Source organism: Oncorhynchus gorbuscha, linkage group LG10 (assembly GCF_021184085.1).
Source record: "Oncorhynchus gorbuscha isolate QuinsamMale2020 ecotype Even-year linkage group LG10, OgorEven_v1.0, whole genome shotgun sequence".
NCBI lineage: Eukaryota > Metazoa > Chordata > Actinopteri > Salmoniformes > Salmonidae > Oncorhynchus > Oncorhynchus gorbuscha.
Genome location: NC_060182.1, coordinates 20,110,189 through 20,131,306, shown reverse-complemented (window position 1 = coordinate 20,131,306; position 21,118 = coordinate 20,110,189). Strand labels below are relative to the sequence as shown.

Here is a 21,118-nt window from a genome sequence, read left to right as displayed (position 1 = left end):
AAATGAAAAAAAAACATATTGTGTGTGTTACAAAACCAACAAGGGAATATACTGTAGCATAGCTGAAAGCCTGCTTCAGGGTTGCTGGTTAACAACTGTGGGTACCCATTCAGTATGTGCTACTGTAGTAAGCAGTTTCACGACATGTCGATGTTGTCACGATCACAGCATATTGCCCATTAACAAGTAGATTAATTTCACCTCTGTGATGTACATACCAAATGATTCTGTCAGCGGGCAATAGGGAGATATTGATATGAATGGATATGCAGTTAGACATTCCTTGTTTATTTACTAAAACCTTTGCTAGTCAGACAAATCTGAAATGTGAGATAGACACTGTTAAGAACAAGGAAGCTAGACAATATATATTTTTGCAGATATCCTGTTACTAAAGCAGTGTGCTTACTACCTTGGTGAATAATAAATCAATCTGAGAATGCTGCACTGCAAAGGGACTCTACAATGTCAATCATATCAATTGGAATCTCCTGAGAATATAATTGCAAGTCACTGTGGAGAAAAATCCTTTTGAATTTGTATGGAAAACTTTATTTGATAATAAAAATAGCATTCACAGACTTCTTTTTGATAGCTACATATACATTGTGATCCATCTCAAGGAAAGAAGCTTTACTGGTTAAGTCCACATCTACTTGTACTTCGACTAATGTTATATATAGCTTCATGGGTTAAATAAAGCTATGAACAATGTAGTATTTATATATGCATAGTGTTTTATAAAAAAAGATTGGCCCATATACATGTAATGCTTTTATCAACACAGAGATAGCATTATGTCTGGAGCACATTGCAATAATGCTTAAAGAACACAGACTGCATACAAGTGCTTTATAATACAAAGGCAGGCTAACCATCGAGAGATATTCAAACCAACAAACAGATTCTGATTGACCAAATAAAGTCGTCCATTTTTAGAATGTCTTTACATACCTGATTCAGAGTACATTAACATATTTCCCATGAATCATCAGGTCCATTTCAGAAATATAAACACTATCACATTCCTCACTAAAGAGGTTTCCCATAAATGTCTCTTTTGTACAAGAAAAAGGCAACATTTTAGTCCTCAATGGGTTCCTATTGGTTACATATTGAAATTCTGTACAGGTGGTGGCCAACAGGTTAAAGTCTTTAAATGTTTTCTTTTTTTTGTTTGTATTTATTTTTTTACAGTACCATGGCAACAACAGTGATAAAACAATGCATTTGTTGTGGATTTTCCTATATCTTTTTAGTCGTTTTGTGAAACAAAAACAGAGGATACACACGGTCAAAGCAGCAGTCAGACTCCAGTGGTGTGACAGCATGGCTCAGCCTGGCAGATAGGCCCACTTCTGTACTGGAACGGTCCATCCGTTATCATCGCAACAACGTCCCTTACATTATTACATCATCACCTCATTTCCTTGGGCAGGGAGAGGAAGAGAGGAACTTGAGAAATACTCCCATATCACCTGCATAGGATCAATGGGCCAAGGATCAAGGGAAAAGTCTCCTGAAACAGTGGGATCAAATAAGCAGCCTACATTTGTAGGATCAAGTCATTATAGGACCGCGGTTACTTTAAAACCACTTGACCTCTCGGTCAACCTCTCCATGCTGCGTATAACTGCGAAGTAGGTTTTATGTTACAGGCTCTTGTCAGGTAACGTGTTGCTTCTACTGTCCTCTGAACAGGAATACAAAACTTTGTTCAATTGTAATTCCACCACAGGCAGTCTACCCAGACACCTCTTACTGAGATATATATTTTTTTAGTTTTCCTCCTTGGCTCATCATTACTAGACACACTGAAAAACAGAAACCTCATACAGCCTCAGATCCGGGTGGGTTTTTAGACTTGTCTGCTCTGTGAGAGAAATATCAACAATACCTGCTGTTTTTCTCAATAGATGGTCTGCTTTCCCCTCTCTGATTTTTTAGGGTTTGTGGGCTTGGTAAGGAAGGGGCATGCCATACCAATTTAGATCAAAAAATATATAATTCTACAGCAAATCCAGCAGGGGTAAAAATGATTATTATTTTCAGGTGATCGGGCGTATTACTTGGTCCTTTTACCTCATGGTGTGTGCCAATTGAAAATAAATAGCAAGTCAAATGCAAAAAGTATTATTTGAAATATATTACTTCATTCTAAAATGACCATTGGTTCTAAAATGTTTGTTTGCCTTCGTTCTGTATGATATTCACTAAGGTTTTCACTGCAGTCGTCCATAAAATGCCTGTACTGCCAACGTCTTGTGCTATAGTTTGCTTTATAAAGCAATTCTGGGGTGGAAAACAACATCTAAAAACATATTAAAACAAGCTCATCATGAAGTACCTGTTAGCACAGTAAGGAGCATGTTCGAAACCTCAGAGGGAACACATGTGGAGTCAGAGACGCCTATAAAAAAGCTAAATCACCATTTGTAATTTGATAGGCACATACACATAACTTCACTACAGTATTAACAACCTCAGTTATGCTCAAAATAACGAGAACAGAAACGTACAGTAAGAACTAAAACAAAGATTGTACTCCTGCTGTGGTATGAATCTCTGTCTGGGATCACAAGTAGTCAAATTAGTCAAGCAATCAGATAAATCACATGAGTCAATCTCCTCAGAGGTCTAAGTCCAGTGTATTTACTGTAGTCTCTACAGATCAAGGGCTGAGAAGCCAGGCTCTGTCCACTCAGATGCTGAGGTCCTTGGGGCTCTCTTTGTAAAACCTTCTCTTAGGCTCTGGGAACTGGTTCGGGGCACGGCCTACTGCGTTGTTGTGGTGTTGTCCTGCCTTGTTGCTAAGTCCTGCATTGTTGTAGCCGGCGTTGTGGTGTGCGGAGGAGTTGTTCTTCAGTGTGCTGTAGTAATCCTTCAGTCTGGGAGCAGGCGCTGCAGCGTAGTTCAGCTCCTCCCTGCTGGAGCTGCTGTTTGGAGATGAGTCTCTCTCTGACCTGTAGCGTCTCTCTGGTGTTCCGTTTATCCCGTAGCTCTCATCCCTCGTCTCGGCCGACGAGTCCCTCAGGAGGTTGCCATTCTTCAGGCTGCCTCTGTCGGGCGTACGGCCCCTGGAGCGAGACAGGGAGGAGGCCCCATTGTTGGGGCGTTCTGGGGTGGTGGCCTTCATGTCAGTCGTGCGGTCCCTGGAGAGAGACAGGGAGGAGGCCCCGTTGTTGGGGCGTTCTGGGGTGGTGGCCTCCATGTAGGCTCTGCCTGGGGTCTGTGGTTCCCTCAGGAGCCTACGGTCATAGAGTGGTCGTTCAGGTGTGGCTGCATGACTGAGAAACCCTCCGTCATCATACTCCCTCTCAGGTGTGCAGTCCCGGTGTGCTCGCTCTGCCCTGCGGTCCATGGACTTGGCCCGCCGTCGGTCAGGGGAAGTGTTGCGTTTACGGGTGGGCGAGCGGTCGAGGGAGCCGCGGCGCGATCGACCATATCTCTGGTCCAGAGTACTGCTACTAGCGGAGCGCTCTCGTTCTTTCTCCGCCGCTGCAGCTGCAGCCTTCTTCCCAGAGCTGTCCTTGCGCAGAGTCTTTAAGAGTTTCGAGATGCCGCTCTCCGAGTCAGACTTCTTGAATTTGCGGCCAAGACTCTTCTTGTTGTTCCCGCCGCTGGTGCTGTTGTCCGGGGAGTGTTGTCTGGAGTTGGTGTGGTTGTTGTTCCAGGTGTGATGGTGGTGGTGGTTAAAGTGCCGGCCCGAGTGCTCCATCCTGTCCCTGTCTCGGCCCTGTCCAGCATCCTCATGGCGTGATGGTTTGTGAAGGTCTGGTGGATAACTAGACTCCGATGAGGTGTGATATCGGCTGTTTGGTGGCAGGGTTCTCACTTGCGGAGAGTCTTGTGACCCGGGTGTGGGAGAGTGCCCGTCATGGCTGGCGTCTGGGGGAGAACAAAGACAGGACATGAGAGACATTCTCAGACTGGGTGGAGTTTAAACTAGCTAAATAATATAACCCTGGAAGCTCAGACAATTCTCTCAAACTTAAGGTTCCATAGCCATTTTCATGTGGGTGCTTGGAGCTATATTGAGTCAATACAGCCATTTTAATGGAAACCATGCACTTCCATAAACATGAACATGTTGGCAAATTGTGACAAAAATATTTACTTCTGGGAGAGAAAAAAAATCTAATCTGTAAACAAATGGCTTATTTGATCCTCAACCTAAATTACTTAAAAGTAAACAATTGCTGAAGTATATTTTCTTTGAGAGCAATGGATTGGCACATGTAGGCGGCAGCAACACAACAGGTGCAAAACATTGCAAGTGAAGGGCTGGGTTATCAATGACAACAAGCACCTATGACATTATTAAAAGCAAAATGATGAACAAGTCGATTATCATCATTGGGAACTGCAGAAAAACAAAGAGCCTGAAACAAAAAACTGGAGAGTGTTCTGTCCAATTAGGCATGTGGTGTTATGGTAGCAGAGGTGGCGAGCAGTTGCATGAATCCATCCAGAGGTGGGGGAGAGTAAGCAGTGCATTCTGGGTGTATGGGTCAAAAAAGCACAGTACAGGTTGAGGAGTGAGTCAGGCCACACAGCACTAAACACATACCCAGGGAGGTGCAGGTAGGAGATGGGTAGGGGGAGATGTGTTAAGTGGGTGAGGAATGTTGGGGTGCAGGTGTAGGAGGGTAAAGGGTAAAGGGTTAGGAGGGTGGGTTGGAACAGACTTGGCTACAAACCGTGGTCTGATTTTGGCCCATTAAGTAGAAACAGGGCTCTCCCATCTTGTCATTTCTCATAGTACCAACAGCGAGATGAGGAGCCATCATCGCTGGAGGGAGGAGGAAGAGCCCAGAGTAAAGAAATGGAGGAAAGAGAGAGGAAATAAATCAAATAAAAACAAATAAATAAATAAAAAGAGAAATCAGAGGGAAGACCAGAGAAAGAAAAACGTAGTTGGTTCAGTTTTCAAGTTTTTATGGCTGGCAGAGAAAAGGAAAACCTAGAAAATTGAGGGCTGGGTGGCATCCTTCACACAGTGACCTTTCTCGGCAGAACAGAGATAAAGATAAAGATTCCCAGATGAATGAGCCAGAACATACAGTCTTAGGACGAAAACAAGACTTGATTTACACAGCATTTTACCAGATGCTCTTATCCATAGCGATTTACAGGAGCAATTAGAGTTCAGTGCCTTGCTCAAGGGCACATTAACAGATGTTTCACCCAGTTGGCTCAGGGATTTGAACCAGCAGCCTTTCTGTTACTGTCCCAACGCTCTTAACTGCTAGGCTACCTGCCGCCACAGCAGAATGAACATTACATAATATGGCCAATAAATAACATTAAATGTCATTCAGACACATCACTGGGACAGCAAATATACAGAATTTTTTGTTGTTGATCAAAGGCTATAAGACATATCATGATATAATAAATTCTAAAGCATTGGACCAGGACACTGAAGACACACCAAAGACTCAGAGAAATCCTGCTTACAGCAACAAGACATTGCAGACTATGGTGTCTGTCCGGTGTTAGTTAGTCAGAGGCGGTAGTATTAGTCACAGTATGGAGGGAACATGTATCACAACACATTGCTACGCACCATATTCAGGAACAGATCCATCGCCCCTCTTGAGGACCAGGCGTGCCCTCCGGCCACCATTCTTGATCAGCTCGATGGCGCGTGCGTGCTTCATGTTCTTTGTGCTCTCGCTGTTGATCTCCAGGATCTCATCTCCCACCTGTGTGTGCAGAGAGTGAAGAAGGGAGGCTGTTTAATGAGACAACCAGACAATTGATGCCAGGAGATATTAACTGTCTATAACATAAATATTATTAAGTACAATAGAGTAGATGTTTTCTTTTCTCATGGAGCATACCCTCATCTTGCCATTCCTGCCAGCTGCCCCGTCCTCAGCCAGCCTCAACACATAAAGGTCCATGTTGTACTCCCGTCCCCCTCTCAGGCTGAACCCAAAGCCTTTACTGTCCCGCTCCAGATCCACAGAGTAGAACTCTGCATCCTGAGAGAGAGAAAGAAAAAGGTATTAACAGAGGGGGAACTGCGAATGCCCACAATGCGTGGGCCAACAGGGGTGTCATGAGGTGAGTCCTAACATCAGGACTAATCAAGCCGAGTCCAGCAAAAACTCACACAAAATCAATGGAGGTACAATACTCTGGAACCAATGAATAATAAATGCTGTCTCAGCCTGTGAGAGGGGCGCAGAGCCCAGAGTAAGAGCACTGCGAGGGCTGGACACAGGGTTACTGCACTCATTAAAAGTTTGGCTTTTTATTGATTTGGCTGACAGCTTGATTAATTGATTGATTCGATTGCTTTGATGATTTGAAAGACATTCTTCATCTCAGGATGAAGCTGCACTGTGTGTTCTTGTAGAGAGATGATTTACTGTTCCTTGCTTTGGGGATTGATTTTAACAGACCAATAGACATGTTTGTCTTTACCTGTGAGGGCAGAGCTTGTGTTGGAGGAGGTGGAGGAGGAGCCTGTTTCAACTTTGAGTTATTCCTGGAAAATAAAATGATTCATATGAACACAAAGATATGAAAGTACATCATATTCATATAGAGGTCATCTTTGATATAATGTATCATATTAATAAAGTATGTTCCAAAAAGCCTGTTTATGAATAATAAAAACTCACCGAGACTCTGTGGCAGTTTGGGGTGTGTGCGTGGTGGTGATGGTGGCAATCTTCTCAGCATTGGTCAACAGAGACGCGTTGGAGGACTCTGTGTAAACACAAATTGAGGATTATGGGTAAGGTCATGACCTCTAATCTGAAAGTAATACATGGATTCTGGTAAGATCTTAAAGAAAAACTAAATGAATCCGCCCACTGTTAGAGGCTCTAAAAGTGCTCTTTTGTTAAACAAACAATTTGTTTTGAGTTGCAGCTGGGTCTCAGTCAGGACTGCTGTCTCTGACAACACATCTCCGTTTGCTCTCCAGAGAACAGTCTCCCCTCAAGGCTGCTCTGTTCAACCTGACGCTGACTGCCTATGATGTTGTCATATACCATTTTGCTCACCAGCTCGAACATCAAAAGAAAACAAGCCTCTCCGCTTCAATCGTTCTGTTTTTTTTTTAAACTCCAAGGGGAAAGAAAAATACATTAAAAAGTACAAATAGGGTAACTGTCCTTCCTTTCTTGCAAATCTAATTGTGTTGCACCACAAGCCACAGCACGGCAGCCCACATTAGTCATCATAGACATTGGTTACTTATAGAGGGAATGGGGTTCTGCCTGAAGTTAGCGACAGCACCAGCCTGACTCATTCATCCTTCTCTCCCCCTCTCCCTCGCCACCCTGACAGCCCTGCCTGCCTTTCCCCACGGAGCACTCTGGGGGGACACAACCTGAACGATTCAAGAACAAACGTCGCCACACAAAATGACACCGTCTGGCTGAGGAAGGTCGTGGCTGAATGGCTTCTATTTCTGAGTGTTGTTCTGCCATTAAAATACAATTGTAGACTAGAATTATACTGAACAAAAGCATAAAACACAACATGCAACAATTTCATATATTTTACTAAGGTACAGTTCACATTTTGCACAAGGAGAGTTTTAAAGATATATTGAAGTGTCACAAAACTGTTAGAATCAGAGGACTCAAAAAATACTGTTTTGAATAAGGCCTTTAAGAAATGTCCAACTCTCGAGCAGCCTGATTTTGTCCTAAATAAACGTCACAGAAATGAAGCACAGAGCAGGATTGATGAAGCTCATTTTATTTAATCTTTATTTAACAAGGCAAGTCAGTTAAGAACAACTTCTAATTTAGAATGACGAGCTACCCCGGCCAAACCCGGACGACACTGGGCCAATTGTGTGCCGCCCTATGGGACTACCAATCACAGCCAGTTGTGATACAGTCTGGAATCAAGCCAGGGTCTATAATGACGCCTCTAGCACCGAGATGCAGTGCCTTAGACCGCTGCGCCACTCGGGAACCCAGCAATGAAGGGTTACTTTGCTGGTAAAATCATTGACAACAAAAATGACCCTAAAAAGCTTTGGAAATCATTTAAGGATACACACAATCACAGCACCAGATCAGGTGTAGCTGATGTGTGCTTCTACAGGTTCAGGAGTAATGCTGGGAATGGTACTTTCTTGTATACTGAAGCCTCAGAGTCGAATGATTTGCCTTTGCCCATAAAAACGATGTTGTCTCTGTGCAGCTTTAAAAAGAAAGTAAAAAAAAAACGATTTGTCTGCTGTGCCCATACGACTGTCCCCTACGATGTAACTGCAATGATGAGATAGATGTTCTCCTTTGTTTTATGTTTTATGATCTGGCTCTCAATACTGTGTTCAACCGTGTTTGATCTTGCCTAGCCATCTTGTTTCAAGAAGACCACAATGGAAATAAGTCCCGGACTCTGTGTGTTATCCTCCATGATTTAACTCATGTATGGCTTTTTCAAGTTGTATGGATTTTTTTTTTATGGTTGATTCATAAAAAAACTATAAAAAAGGAAATCAGTCAATTGAAATAAATTAATTAGATTTACATGACTGGGATATCACATGACTGGGAATACAGATATGCATCTATTAGACACAGATACCTTGAAAAAAAAGGTAGGGGTATGGATCAGAAAACCAGTCAGTATTTGGTGGGACCACCATTCGCCTCATGCAGCACGACACAGCTCCTTCTCATAGAGTTGATCAGACTGTAGATTGTGGCCTGTGGAATGTTTTCCCACTCCTCTTCGATGGTTGTGCGAAGTTGCTTGATATTGGCGAGAACTGGAACAAGCTGTTGTACACACCAAACCAGAGCATCCCAAACATGCTCAACGGGTGACATGTCTGGTGAGTATGCAGGCCATGGAAGAACTGGAACACGTTCAGCTTACAGGAATTGTGTACAAATTCTTGCGACATTGGGCCGTGCATTATCATACTGAAACAAGAGGTGATGGCGGTGGATGAATGGCATGACAATGGGCCTCAGGATCTCATCATGGTATCTCTGTGCATTCAACTTGCCATCATTAAAATGCAATTGTGTTCGTTGTCTGTAGCCTATGCCTTCCCATACCATAACCCCACTGCAACCATGGGGCAGTCTGTTCACAACGTTGACATCAGCAAACCGCTCGCCCACACGACGACAATAGATTCTCTAAAACGATGTTGGAGGTGGACATTCGTTAGAAAAATATAAATTAAATTCTCTGGCAACAGCTCGTGTACATTCCTGCAGTCAGCATGCCAATTGCATGCTCCCTCAAAACTTGAGATATCTGTAGCATTGTGTTGAGTGAAAAAATGTTGACCTTGCCACTTGCCAGTTGGTCCGCGCATGCTCTGAGTACATGGCCTGGTAGTCTGTCTGGCCCCGCGGCCTTGTGATTGTCGACCTGTTTAAAGGTCTTGCTCACATTGGCTACGGAGGGCGTGATCACACAGTCATCTGGAGCAGCTGGTGCTCTCATGCATGCTTCAGTGTTGCTTGCCTCGAAGCAAGCATAAAAGGCATTTAGTTCATCTGGTAGGCTCGTGTTACTGAGCAGCTCGCGGCTGGGTTTCCCTTTGTAGTCCGTAATAGTTTTCAAGCCCTGCCACATCCGACGAACATCAGAGCCGTTGTAGTAGGATTCAATCTTAATTCCTGTATTGACGCTTTGCCTGTTTGATGGTTTCGTCTGAGGACATATCGGGATTTCTTATAAGCTTCCAGATTGGTGTCTCGCTCCTTGTATGCGGCAGCTCTTGCCTTTAGCTCGGTGCGGATGTTGCCTGTGTAGATGTTGTCATTGTGATCTTAAAAAAAAACTGCCACGCTTTGTTTAATGAGTGGTTTTGCATTCTCTCCCCCTTTGTGTTTGTGCTACTGATTCTCCTCCGCTCCCATCTTAATTAAGCTACATTTTACCAGTCTCTCTGAACAAGGATGGGAAACTTTGATGGCAGTGAGGGCCACAAAAAAATGGAACTCATCATGAGGGGCCGCAGTGGCTCGTGGGTCTGCATACCCACATCCATATCCTCACATAGTCAGAGCCGGCCCTAGCCTTTTAGGGGCCAAATCTCTCAGATCAGCCAATGACAGGGCATTCTAGTGGCTGGCTTTATTGTCGTTCTGGGACAGGGAACAACACAGCAGATGCCTACTCGTGGGGAAGGAGACAGCTTCCTGTCACAGACTGTTCCTGCCATAACCCGTAATACGTATGCATTTCCTACCACCTTGTTCCATTTAGACTAAGGAGATTAACACAGGATGCACTGATTACATACATTTCACTTTTTTCTTCGTTACAAAGTAGCAGCCAATACCAAATTGGCAGACAGCAGTTCATCAAAATGACATGAGTGTGTCTATCAGACGTTGTACTAAAATCAACACACACATACTATATGTCAACTGACAAATTAATCTCTGAAATAGTTTCACTCTCAGGGATATTCACAATCTCTGGTTCGAAGTCAACCTTAGGTACAATGCAGCCGTTTTTATCTCAATATCAAATCATTTCTGGGTAAATACCTTACAGTAATTGTTTTAAATTAAACGGTCAAAAATGAATAAAATAGCTTTTTTAGCAAAGAGCAATTTCTCAAGCAAAAATGTTGCTAGGACTGTTCATGGAGAGGGAGAGGGGGAAACTGAAAACTAGCTGTTATTGGCAGAGCGGTTTGGAACTCTCTTTCTTATTGGTCTATTAACTCATTTACCGCTTGGTGATGTCACCAGGCAGACCAAAACTCCATCCCACCAAAACGCTTTTCAAACAGCTCTTACACTAAAAGGGCATCATTTTCACAATTTCAGTCTTATTCTAACCTCATAGTGTGAAAATATAAAACTTTTACATATAATAATATAAAACTGGGCCTTTAACCATAAGAGAGGAAAACTTAAAACTAACTACAGAAAAGTATCGAGTGACAACATCTTCCTTCTCATTCACAGTCTCCCATTTTGAGCACATGGCAGGGAACATGGCCTCTCGCAGCCCAAGGTAGCTCCCCAGGTTGGTGCAAAGTGCTTCTGCCAGTGCAGAGCCGTGGTGCCCGCTGACTCCCACTAGGCCATGAATAACTCTCCTCCCTACTGAATTATAAAACAGCCCAGAGCAAAAACACAACGTCTTACCGTCACCCGGGATGATCCTCAGAGAGACGGTGTTCCCAGCCTCCTTGATCAGGTTGACGATGTCCGAGTGGGACTTGTTGGTGATGGAGCAGCCGTTGACGGACAGGATGCGGTCGCCCACCTTCAGTTTCCCACAGCGGTCCGCAGGGCTCCCCTCGATGATGCGCCCTATTTTGTGGGGCATGGCCACACATGCATTTCCAGCTTTGATGTTAATGTGTAGTAAGTGTGGGTGTGTGTGTGATTTGGTTATTGATTACATAATTCGATTAAGGGAAGAGAAAAAGAGGATGGGAAAAGAAAAGAGAAGGAAAAAAGAGAAAGGGAAGCAAAGGGTTAATCATCCAAACCCCCATAGGCCATTCATCCAGAGAGCACCACCCAAGAACCAGCCAACCGTTGCACTGGAAACAATGGTTCAATCAAGGAGCATGCATGCATGCGGAACACAGCTTACATCCCTATTGGTGGACAGACTTGTATTGGGTGGTCATTAAGGAATGAATGGTCTGGGAGAAGACACTTTCCCTTGTCTCCGTCGCTTTCTCTACTGTTGTCCTCTGCACCCCTGACGTGCTAATCGATGAGACTTAAATCACATGGAACTGGTCTGGGCCCTTCGTGGCCCCCGCTCAGGAGGCTGTCAATAGCCTTGACACGGCCTTACGATTGTCCTCCACTCCCCATCGGAGCCAGGGATTGATGTGGAGGATACAGCCTACGCCACAGCGGAGTGGTAAGTCACTGGAGATAATTGAGTTTTTGGTGCTCCGAATGGCTCAGAGAATGAGATGGATTCCTAAAGAGTGACACTGAGGAATCTCAGGATCCTCGCAGACGTCAAGAGAGTAACACGCACTACAGTGTATCAGAGAGGCTACAGACAGAGAGATGCTAGCATTGCATGGGGCTGTACAAGGAGAGTGACAGTGTTCAATACAGCACATCTTGTTTACAGAGCAGCTCTGAACAGACCCTAAGGAGCCCTCTCCCCCCCCCCCCCTCTCTCCCTCCATCCCTCCTCCTCTCTACCTCTCTCTCTTCCCGCCTCTCTCCATTCCTCCCCCCTCTTTCTCTCCCCCTCCCGCTCTCTATCCCTCCCACATCCATATTTATCACATCACCTTGTGCTACCAGCTCCCCTCCCTACGCCTTGATTAAAAACTGCACTTGTATCCTGCCACTCTATCCAAATAATGAGATATGGGACATTACGGGGTGTGACAAATACCCAGGATTTAATACCCAATCTGCTGAGCACAACACCAGCACACATCAGTTCATTATGGGAGGACGGGCTGGAGGGAGAAAAGGGGTTTGCATAGTATGATGTACGGGAGAGGGATAAAGCCAGCGGAAAGCTCTTTGTGCATTACAATACCCTAAAACATCTGTCCATCCGTTTCAATACCCTAAAACATCTGTCCATCCGTTTCAATACCCTAAAACATCTGTCCATCCGTTTCAATACCCTAAAACATCTGTCCATCCGTTTCAATACCCTAAAACATCTGTCCATCCGTTTCAATACCCTAAAACATCTGTCCATCCATTTCAATACCCTAAAACATCTGTCCATCCGTTTCCCTAAAACATCTGTCCATCCATTTCAATACTAAAACATCTGTCCATCCGTTTCAATACCCTAAAACATCTGTCCATCCGTTTCAATACCCTAAAACATCTGTCCATCCGTTTCAATACCCTAAAACATCTGTCCATCCGTTTCAATACCCTAAAACATCTGTCCATCTGTTTCAATACCCTAAAACATCTGTCCATCCGTTTGTGATCATGTCTCTCTGTTGGACCTCTACTAGTAGAAGGGGAGATTGGACAGAGGAACAACCCTTATCAGCACATTCATTCATCCCATCCCCACAGGGGTGATGGGGCTAAAGCAGTAGGCACAGAGGGAGAGAATGAGACAGCAAGAAACTCTCAAATGATACCCACATAGGGCTCAGGTCTGGTCAGAAGTACTGCAATACATGGAGAATATAGAGTATAATTTGAGACACCGACAGAGACAGTTGAGACAGAGACAGGTATTGTCACTCTCAGTCTGAGGACCCAGCTGCAGACGATGCAAAAGAGCACATTCAGGTCACCCTCAAAAAAAGAGATAAGTCTCAATGGGATTTCTCCTGCTTGTATAAATGATACATAAAAATCGAATCAAAAAACGAATCAAACTTTGTCACATGCGCCGAATTCAACAGGTGTAGACCTTACTGTGAAATGCTTACTTACAAGCCCTTAAAATGCAGTTCAAGAAAGAGTTAAGAAACGTTTATTTACCAAATAAACTAAAGTAAAAAATTATAAAAAGTAACACAATACAATAACGAGGCAATATACAGGGGTAACGGTACCAAGTCAATGTGTGGGAGTAGCTCTGCTTTCTATTTTATGGGGCTTCAACTACAGCCCACAGGATCAATGGAATCGGGCCCTTTGCGTGGCACAGTAGGTAACAAAACCTCTATTTGATAGTAGCCTGGCCCTATAGCATGTTTCACACCATGCAACATCTTCCTGGTCATCAGGCAAGCTGTGTAAGGAGACCTTGGAGCGACATTGGTGCTGCAAACTCATCAGAGGGAGCTTGATACCACATTTGTTCAGAGGAGGACATTTAAAATCCCTCGTTGACGGCTGAGTGACCTTAATGGGGCCAATTTCACTATTTTGCCTTCAAAAATAAACTGTATGGACAGCTATAGATTGTGCTCGGTGGAACTTCAATTACATGCTGAGTGAATCAGCCAGGGTCGGCTACAAGTCTGCCTTTTGAATCTGTGATGATGGTGTTTTTGATAAAGCATCAACCAGGCGGTGAATGTGCCTGGACACATAAAGAGATTTCTGTTTCCCTAAGCTCATGATTGTTGGGTTTGTGACCTCGGGGCTGTGTCAGTAAGTCCACTCCCATCAGAAATGGATGCCCTGCTATTAATAAAGCAGGTGGGAACTCAACGAGGAGTGACTGTCAAAATATTGTAATTCCACCCCCAAGAAATGATCAATCATGTCACTGAGTGGCAAGCGGACTGGCAAGCGGACTGGCAAGCGGACTGGCAAGCGGTGCTGATGCACTGTTAGTGTTGTGTGTTTACTGGAGTGCATGCTTGGCAGAATCATGCTTTTTCACAATTTCCTTGTCTCACTTTGAAAACTTTGAGGGGGACTTTGTAAGGAAATAGGTTGTCTGAATAACATCAGGAGGAGTGTTCTGCTATTCGTTTTTAGGCTGAGCGTCGACCCAATCACTTGAGAACTGTTCTCGAGCATAAGTTAACCTTTAAAGGGTTGCTTGTCCTAAAAAATATTGTCAATACCGTGTATGTACTGGTAACTTTCCTTCCAGTTCTCTGCTGCCTGCAACTGGAATGAATTGCAAAAATCTCTGAAGTTGGAGACTTTTATCTCCCTCACCAACTTTAAACATCTGCTATCTGAGCAGCTAACCGATCGCTGCAGCTGTACCTAGTCCATCGGTATATAGCCCACCCAATTTTACCTACCTCATCCCCATACTGTTTTTATTTATTTACTTTTCTGCTCTTTTGCACGCCAGTATCTCTACCTGCACATGTTCATCTGACCATTTATCACTCCAGTGTTAATCTGCTAAATTGTAATTATTCACTCCTATGGCCTATTTATTGCCTACCTCCTCATGCCTTTTGCACACAATGTATATAGATTCTTTTTTTTCTACTATGTTATTGACTTGTGTATTGTTTACTCCATGTGTAACTCTGTGTTGTTGTCTGTTCACACTGCTATGCTTTATCTTGGCCAGGTCGCAGTTGCAAATGAGAACTTGTTCTCAACTAGCCTACCTAGTTAAATAAAGGTGAAATAAAATAAATAAAATAAATAAACTGCCAAAATAAAGGAAGCACCAACATAAAGTGTCTTAATAGGGCGTTGGGCCATCACGAGCCAGAACAGCTTCAATGTGCCTTGGCATAGATTCTAGTGTCTGGAACTGTCTGGAACTGTACTGGAGGGATGCAACATTATTCTTCCACAAGAAATTCCATAATTTGGTCTTTTGCTGATGATGATGAAAAATGTTGTCTCAGGCGCGCTCCAGTATCTCAGCATGGCATATGGTTTACATCATTTTCATGCTCATTAAACCATTCAGTGGTTTAGAACTTTCAGATCTTTATTTTGCTGGTCAGAACAGTGGAAGGAAATTGCTATTTAGTTGCTTCTGTTCAGAACTAAATAATTTAGGTTCCAACCCCTGATAGTTTTAACTGACCCTCATGTACTTGTGTTTATATTATTTTGGCAGTTACCTGCGGGTCCAGATCCAGAATTCTACATAATGTCACGGGTCTGGGTCGGATATGATTGTCACGGGTCTTGGGTATGTGTAATTTTAACTGATCCACACGTGACTGCCGCAGAAGAGATAGAGAGACATGTTATAATTTATGCTGCTGCTCTTTGCTTTTCATGAGAGGGGTAGCTTGTTGTTGGCCAAGTCATCAAAGTGACAGTAGGCTACAGTCATAGAGCTGCCGTGTGGGGAAAAAGTTAGGAGATATGTAATTGATGGAATTAAAATGATGGAATTAAAAGTTAAAGGAGAAGGATAGGCTACAATGACCAAGAGCCAACAGGTAGGCTGCTACTGTATATTCTGAATGGAGTTGTTATTTGTAATTGTGTAGGGCGAGAAAGTGCATGCACTGCAGCCTCAACTAGCCTAGCTTGCTAACGTTAGCTAGCTTAACTAGCTTCTCCCGGTTTGATGCAGTCAAGACAGGCACTAGTAATCATATTGGATGATGAATAACCTAGCTATGGCAGCTATTAGTCTACTATAGCGTGAGTCAGCCTGGTTGGTTGCGATCTCTTGTCTCTCCCTCCCTCCTCCCTGTTACTGTGTCACTCGGTCAAACTCCCAGTAGCCTACACACTCACACAGCCCCTGCTAGAGCATCACCACTCTCTACCTCCCTTATGCTTTATCATCTCCGGTTAATTAAGTATCTTAACCTTTTTGGGATAGGGTCAGCATTTTCACTTTTGGATGAATAGCGTGCCCAGAGTGAACTGCCTCCTACTCTGTCCCAGATGCTAATATTAGTATTAGGATTAGTATTATTAGTAGTATTAGTAGTATTGGATAGGAAACACTCTGAAGTTTTTAAAACTGTTTGAATTATGTCTGTGAGTATAACAGAACTCATATGGCAGGCGAAAACCTGAGAAAAATCCAACCAGGAAGTGGGAAATCTGAGGTTTGTAGTTTTTCAACTCAGCCCCCATTGAAGATACAGGGTGATATTAGTTGTGTTTCACTTCCCAAGGCTTCCACTAGATGTCAACAGTATTTAGAACCTGTTTTGAGGATTCTACTCTAAAGGAGGGGTTCATAAGGGCTCTTTAAGTGAGTGGTCTGGCAGAGTGCCACAGCCTCGGTCTGGCGCGCTCATGTGAAAGGTAGCTACGTTCCACTTAATTTGTACAGACAAAGGAATTGTCCGGTTGGAACATTGATGAAGTTTTATGTTAAAAACATCCTAAAGATGGATACCATACTTAGGTTGGCATGTTTCTACGAGCTGTAACGGAACTTTTTAAACTTTTCGTCCGACGTTCGGCGCGACCTGAACGCACTTTTGGATTTGTTTACCAAACGCCCTAACAAAAGAAGATATTTGGACATAACTGATGGACATTATCAAACAAATCAAAACATTTATGGTGGAACTGGGATTCCTGGGAGTGCATTCTGATGAAGATCATCAAAGGTAAGTGAATATTTAAAATGCTATTTCTGAGTAATGTTGACTACCCAATATGGCGGGTATCTTTTTGGCTGCTTTGTTGTCTAAAGGCTGCACTCAGATTATTGAATGGTTTGCTTTCTCCGTAAAGTTTTTTAAAATCTGACACAGCGGTTGCATTAAGGAGAAGTTTATCTAACGTTCCATGTATAATAGTTGTATCTTTATCAATGTTTATTATGAGTATTTCTGTATATTGATGTGGTTCTCTGCAATATCACCACATGTTTTAGCCAATGTAAACTCAGATTTGTTTATATAAATATGAACTTTATCAAACAAAACATACATGTATTGTGTAACATGAAGTCCCATCTGATGAAGATCATCAAAGGTTAGTGATTCATTTTATCTCTATTTCTGCTTTTTGTGACTCCTCTCTTTGGCTGGAAAAAATGGCTGTGTTTTTCTGTGGCTTGGTGGTGACCTAACATAATCGTTTGTGGTGCTTTCGCTGTAAATCCTTTTTGAAATCAGACACTGTGGCTGGATTAACGAGAATGTTATCTTTAAAATGGTGTAAAATACTTGTATGCTTGAGGAATTTTAATTATGAGATTTTTGTTGTTTTGAATTTGGCGCCCTGCACTTTCACTGGCTGTTGCGGAGGGGTTCCGCTAACGGAGTGGAACCCCTTTGCTGCTTCCCTAACTCGGATTGGACCGGGTTGTCCTCGGGTCTGTTCGGAACCACAGTAAAGTCAATCAGCAGAATCAGGCTTCGCCAAGATTTCATTGCCAGATTTAACCATATTATCAGTTCAGACCAGCTCAACCGAGAGCAAATGATAACTGATTCTCAGTCATCAAAAAATTGCAACTAAACCCAGCATAGTAGCAAAGTCTAGATCACCATAACCCAGCCCACTTTAGCATTGCCCATCCCACTCAGCTCACCATAACCCAGCCCACCGTAGCATTGCCCATCTCACTCAACTCACCATAACCCAGCCCACCGTAGTATTGCCCATCCCACTCAGCTCACCATAACCCAGCCCACCGTAGCATTGCCCATCTCACTCAACTCACCATAACCCAGCCCACCGTAGTATTGCCCATCCCACTCAGCTCACCATAACCCAGCCCACCGTAGCATTGCCCATCCCACTCAGCTCACCATAACCCAGCCCACCGTAGCATTGCCCATCCCACTCAGCTCACCATAACCCAGCCCACCGTAGTATTGCCCATCCCACTCAGCTCACCATAACCCAGCCCACCGTAGTATTGCCCATCCCACTCAGCTCACCATAACCCAGCCCACCGTAGCATTGCCCATCCCACTCAGCTCACCATAACCCAGCCCACCGTAGTATTGCCCATCCCACCTAGCTCACCATAACCCAGCCCACCGTAGTATTGCACATCCCACTCAGCCCACCATAACCCAGCCCACCGTAGTATTGCCCATCCCACTCAGCCCACAATAACCCAGCCCACCGTAGCATTGCCCATCCCACTCAGCTCACCATAACCCAGCCCACCGTAGTATTGCCCATCCCACTCAGCCCACCATAACCCAGCCCACCGTAGTATTGCCCATCCCACTCAGCCCACCATAACCCAGCCCACCGTAGTATTGCCCATCCCACTCAGCTCACCATAACCCAGCCCACCGTAGTATTGCCCATCCCACTCAGCTCACCATAACCCAGCCCACCGTAGTATTGCCCATCCCACTCAGCTCACCATAACCCAGCCCACCGTCATCCCACTCAGCCCAACCCAGCCCACCGTAGCATTGCCCATCCCACTCAGCTCACCATAACCCAGCCCACCGTAGTATTGCCCATCCCACTCAGCTCACTATAACCCAGCCCACCGTAGTATTGCCCATCCCACTCAGCTCACCATAACCCAGCCCACTTTAGCATTGCCCATCTCACTCAACTCACCATAACCCAGCCCACCGTAGTATTGCCCATCCCACTCAGCTCACCATAACCCAGCCCACCGTAGCATTGCCCATCCCACTCAGCTCACCATAACCCAGCCCACCGTAGTATTGCCCATCCCACTCAGCTCACCATAACCCAGACCACCGTAGCATTGCCCATCCCACTCACCCAAAGTAGTCCCGGCATCAGGCCTGGAGACCGACGACACAATGACGAATCCGAAGCCCTCGTTCTCTCCGCGTTGGATCTCCATGTCATATGGTTGCAGGGCTGCGGGGACCACAGCACTGCCGGAGCCCCCTCCTCCCCCACTGCCGATCCCACTGGTGGAGCCACTGCCGGAGCTGACTGTGTTGAGGGAGTTCTGGCTGCCCTGGGGGGTTCGCTTGCCCTCGGTCAGGGAGGGGGCCTGGGTGCTGCTGTGGTGCGACGAGGCCGGGGATGGGGGCACATCACCCTCCCCTTTACCCACTGAAGAAGAGATAGGGGGAATGAAGAGGTGGGCAGGCAATATAAAAACCTGTTCAGCAAATATCCCCCCCTTATGTTTGGCACGGGCTAGTGATGGTTCACTGAGCCAATAAGCAATAGGTTTTAACTAGCGTGGATAGTGTAGGTGGAGTGTGTGGTGAGTGTGTGTGGGGTGAGTCTGTATGGTGAGTGTGTGTGGTGAGTGTTTGCCTGTGTATGCATATGCCTCTGTGACCCGTCCTCACCTCCGTATCCTGAGCTTTTGCGTCGGACAGTGAGGTTGACGTGGCCCTGCTTGGCGGCCTGCTGCATCAGCTGCACCACCAGCTGGTGAGACTTGCCCACCACCGCCGTGCCGTCCACACAGATGAGCTCGTCCCCCGAACGCAGACGCCCGTCCTCATCTGCTGCTCCATACTTCACTATGTGCCCAATATAGATCTACAAAATACAATACAGATACATTAGCTCTGTACTTCATTATGGGAATACTCTAGATCTACAAAACATGATACATATAAATCAGCCTTGTACTTTACTTGTAGTTCAAGTTCAATGCAGCTAAATTAAACCATTTGATGTTCCATTCCGTCCCGAAGCACAGAATCGTCTGGAATGCCATTGGATGCCGTAGCGTTAAAATGTCCCTGAACTGGAACTAAGGGGCTTAGCCCGAAACATGAAAAACAGCCCCAGACCATTATTTCTCCTCCACCAAACTTTACAGTTGGCACTATGCATTGGGGTACTGGCACTGGCTTACTGGTGCTCTTTCATGCCATCCCTAGGAGGGGTGCGTCACTTGAGTGGTTTGAGTCACTGTCGTGATCTTCCTGTCTGGGTTGGCGCCCCCCCCCCTTGGGTTGTGCCGTGGCGGAGATCTTTGTGGGCTATACTCGGCCTTGTCTCAGGATGGTAAGTTGGTGGTTGAAGATATCCCTCTCGTGGTGTGGGGGCTGTGCTTTGGCAAAGTGGGTGGGGTTATATCCTTCCTGTTTGGCCCTGTCCGGGGGTATCATCGGATGGGGCCACAGTGTCTCCTGACCCCTCCTGTCTCAGCCTCCCGTATTTATGCTGCACAAGGTTATGGGTCGGGGGGCTAGGGTCAGTTTGTTATACCTGGAGTACTTCTCCTGTCTTATCCGGTGTCCTGTGGGAATTAAAGTATGCTCTCTCTAATTCTCTCTTTCTTTCTCTCTCTCGGAGGACCTGAGCCCTAGGACCATGCCTCAGGACTACCTGGCATGATGACTTCTTGCTGTCCCCAGTCCACCTGGCCGTGCTGCTGCTCCAGTTTCAACTATTCTGCCTGCGGCTATGGAACCCTGACCTGTTCACCGGACATGCTACCTGTCCCAGACCTGCTGTTTTCAACTCTCTAGAGACAGCAGGAGCGGTAGAGATACTCTTAATGATCGGCTATGAAAAGCCAACTGACATTTACTCCTGAGGTGCTGACTTGATGCACCCTCGACAACTACTGTGATTATTATTATTTGACCATGCTGGTCATTTATGAACATTTGAACATCTTGGCCATGTTCTGTTATAATCTCCACCCGGCACAGCCAGAAGAGGACTGGCCACCCCTCATAGCCTGGTTCCTCTCTAGGTTTCTTCCTAGGTTTTGGCCTTTCTAGGGAGTTTTTCCTAGCCACCGTGCTTCTACACCTGCATTGCTTGCTGTTTGGGGTTTTAGGCTGGGTTTCTGTACAGCACTTTGAGATATCAGCTGATGTAAGAAGGGCTATATAAATACATTTGATTTAATTTGGGTAGATAGCGTTCTCCTGGCATCCTCTAAACCCAGATTTGTCTGTCCAACT

The 21,118-nt window shown here is 45.0% G+C and overlaps 1 protein-coding gene across 13 annotated transcripts in view; it reads right to left on the bottom strand.

Moving 5' to 3' along the window:
* Positions 1-529: 529 nt before the first annotated feature.
* LOC124045654 (membrane-associated guanylate kinase, WW and PDZ domain-containing protein 1-like) overlaps positions 530-21,118 on the bottom strand; it is a 209,337-nt gene continuing 188,748 nt past the window's right edge. For 8 of the 13 annotated variants that reach the window (XM_046365117.1, XM_046365115.1, XM_046365120.1 and 5 more), the window contains 8 exons: positions 19,538-19,733; positions 18,990-19,292; positions 11,109-11,312; positions 6,636-6,723; positions 6,436-6,499; positions 5,847-5,990; positions 5,570-5,708; positions 530-3,888 (listed from right to left, as the gene is read on the bottom strand). In XM_046365117.1, the coding sequence (XP_046221073.1) occupies positions 2,702-3,888; positions 5,570-5,708; positions 5,847-5,990; positions 6,436-6,499; positions 6,636-6,723; positions 11,109-11,312; positions 18,990-19,292; positions 19,538-19,733 (2,325 nt within the window). In that variant the 3' untranslated portion in view covers positions 530-2,701. Of the gene's footprint in view, positions 3,889-4,700; positions 4,793-5,569; positions 5,709-5,846; positions 5,991-6,435; positions 6,500-6,635; positions 6,724-11,108; positions 11,313-18,989; positions 19,293-19,537; positions 19,734-21,118 lie in introns of all 13 variants that reach the window. The other 5 variants (XM_046365119.1, XM_046365129.1, XM_046365126.1 and 2 more) reach the window with 2 other exon arrangements.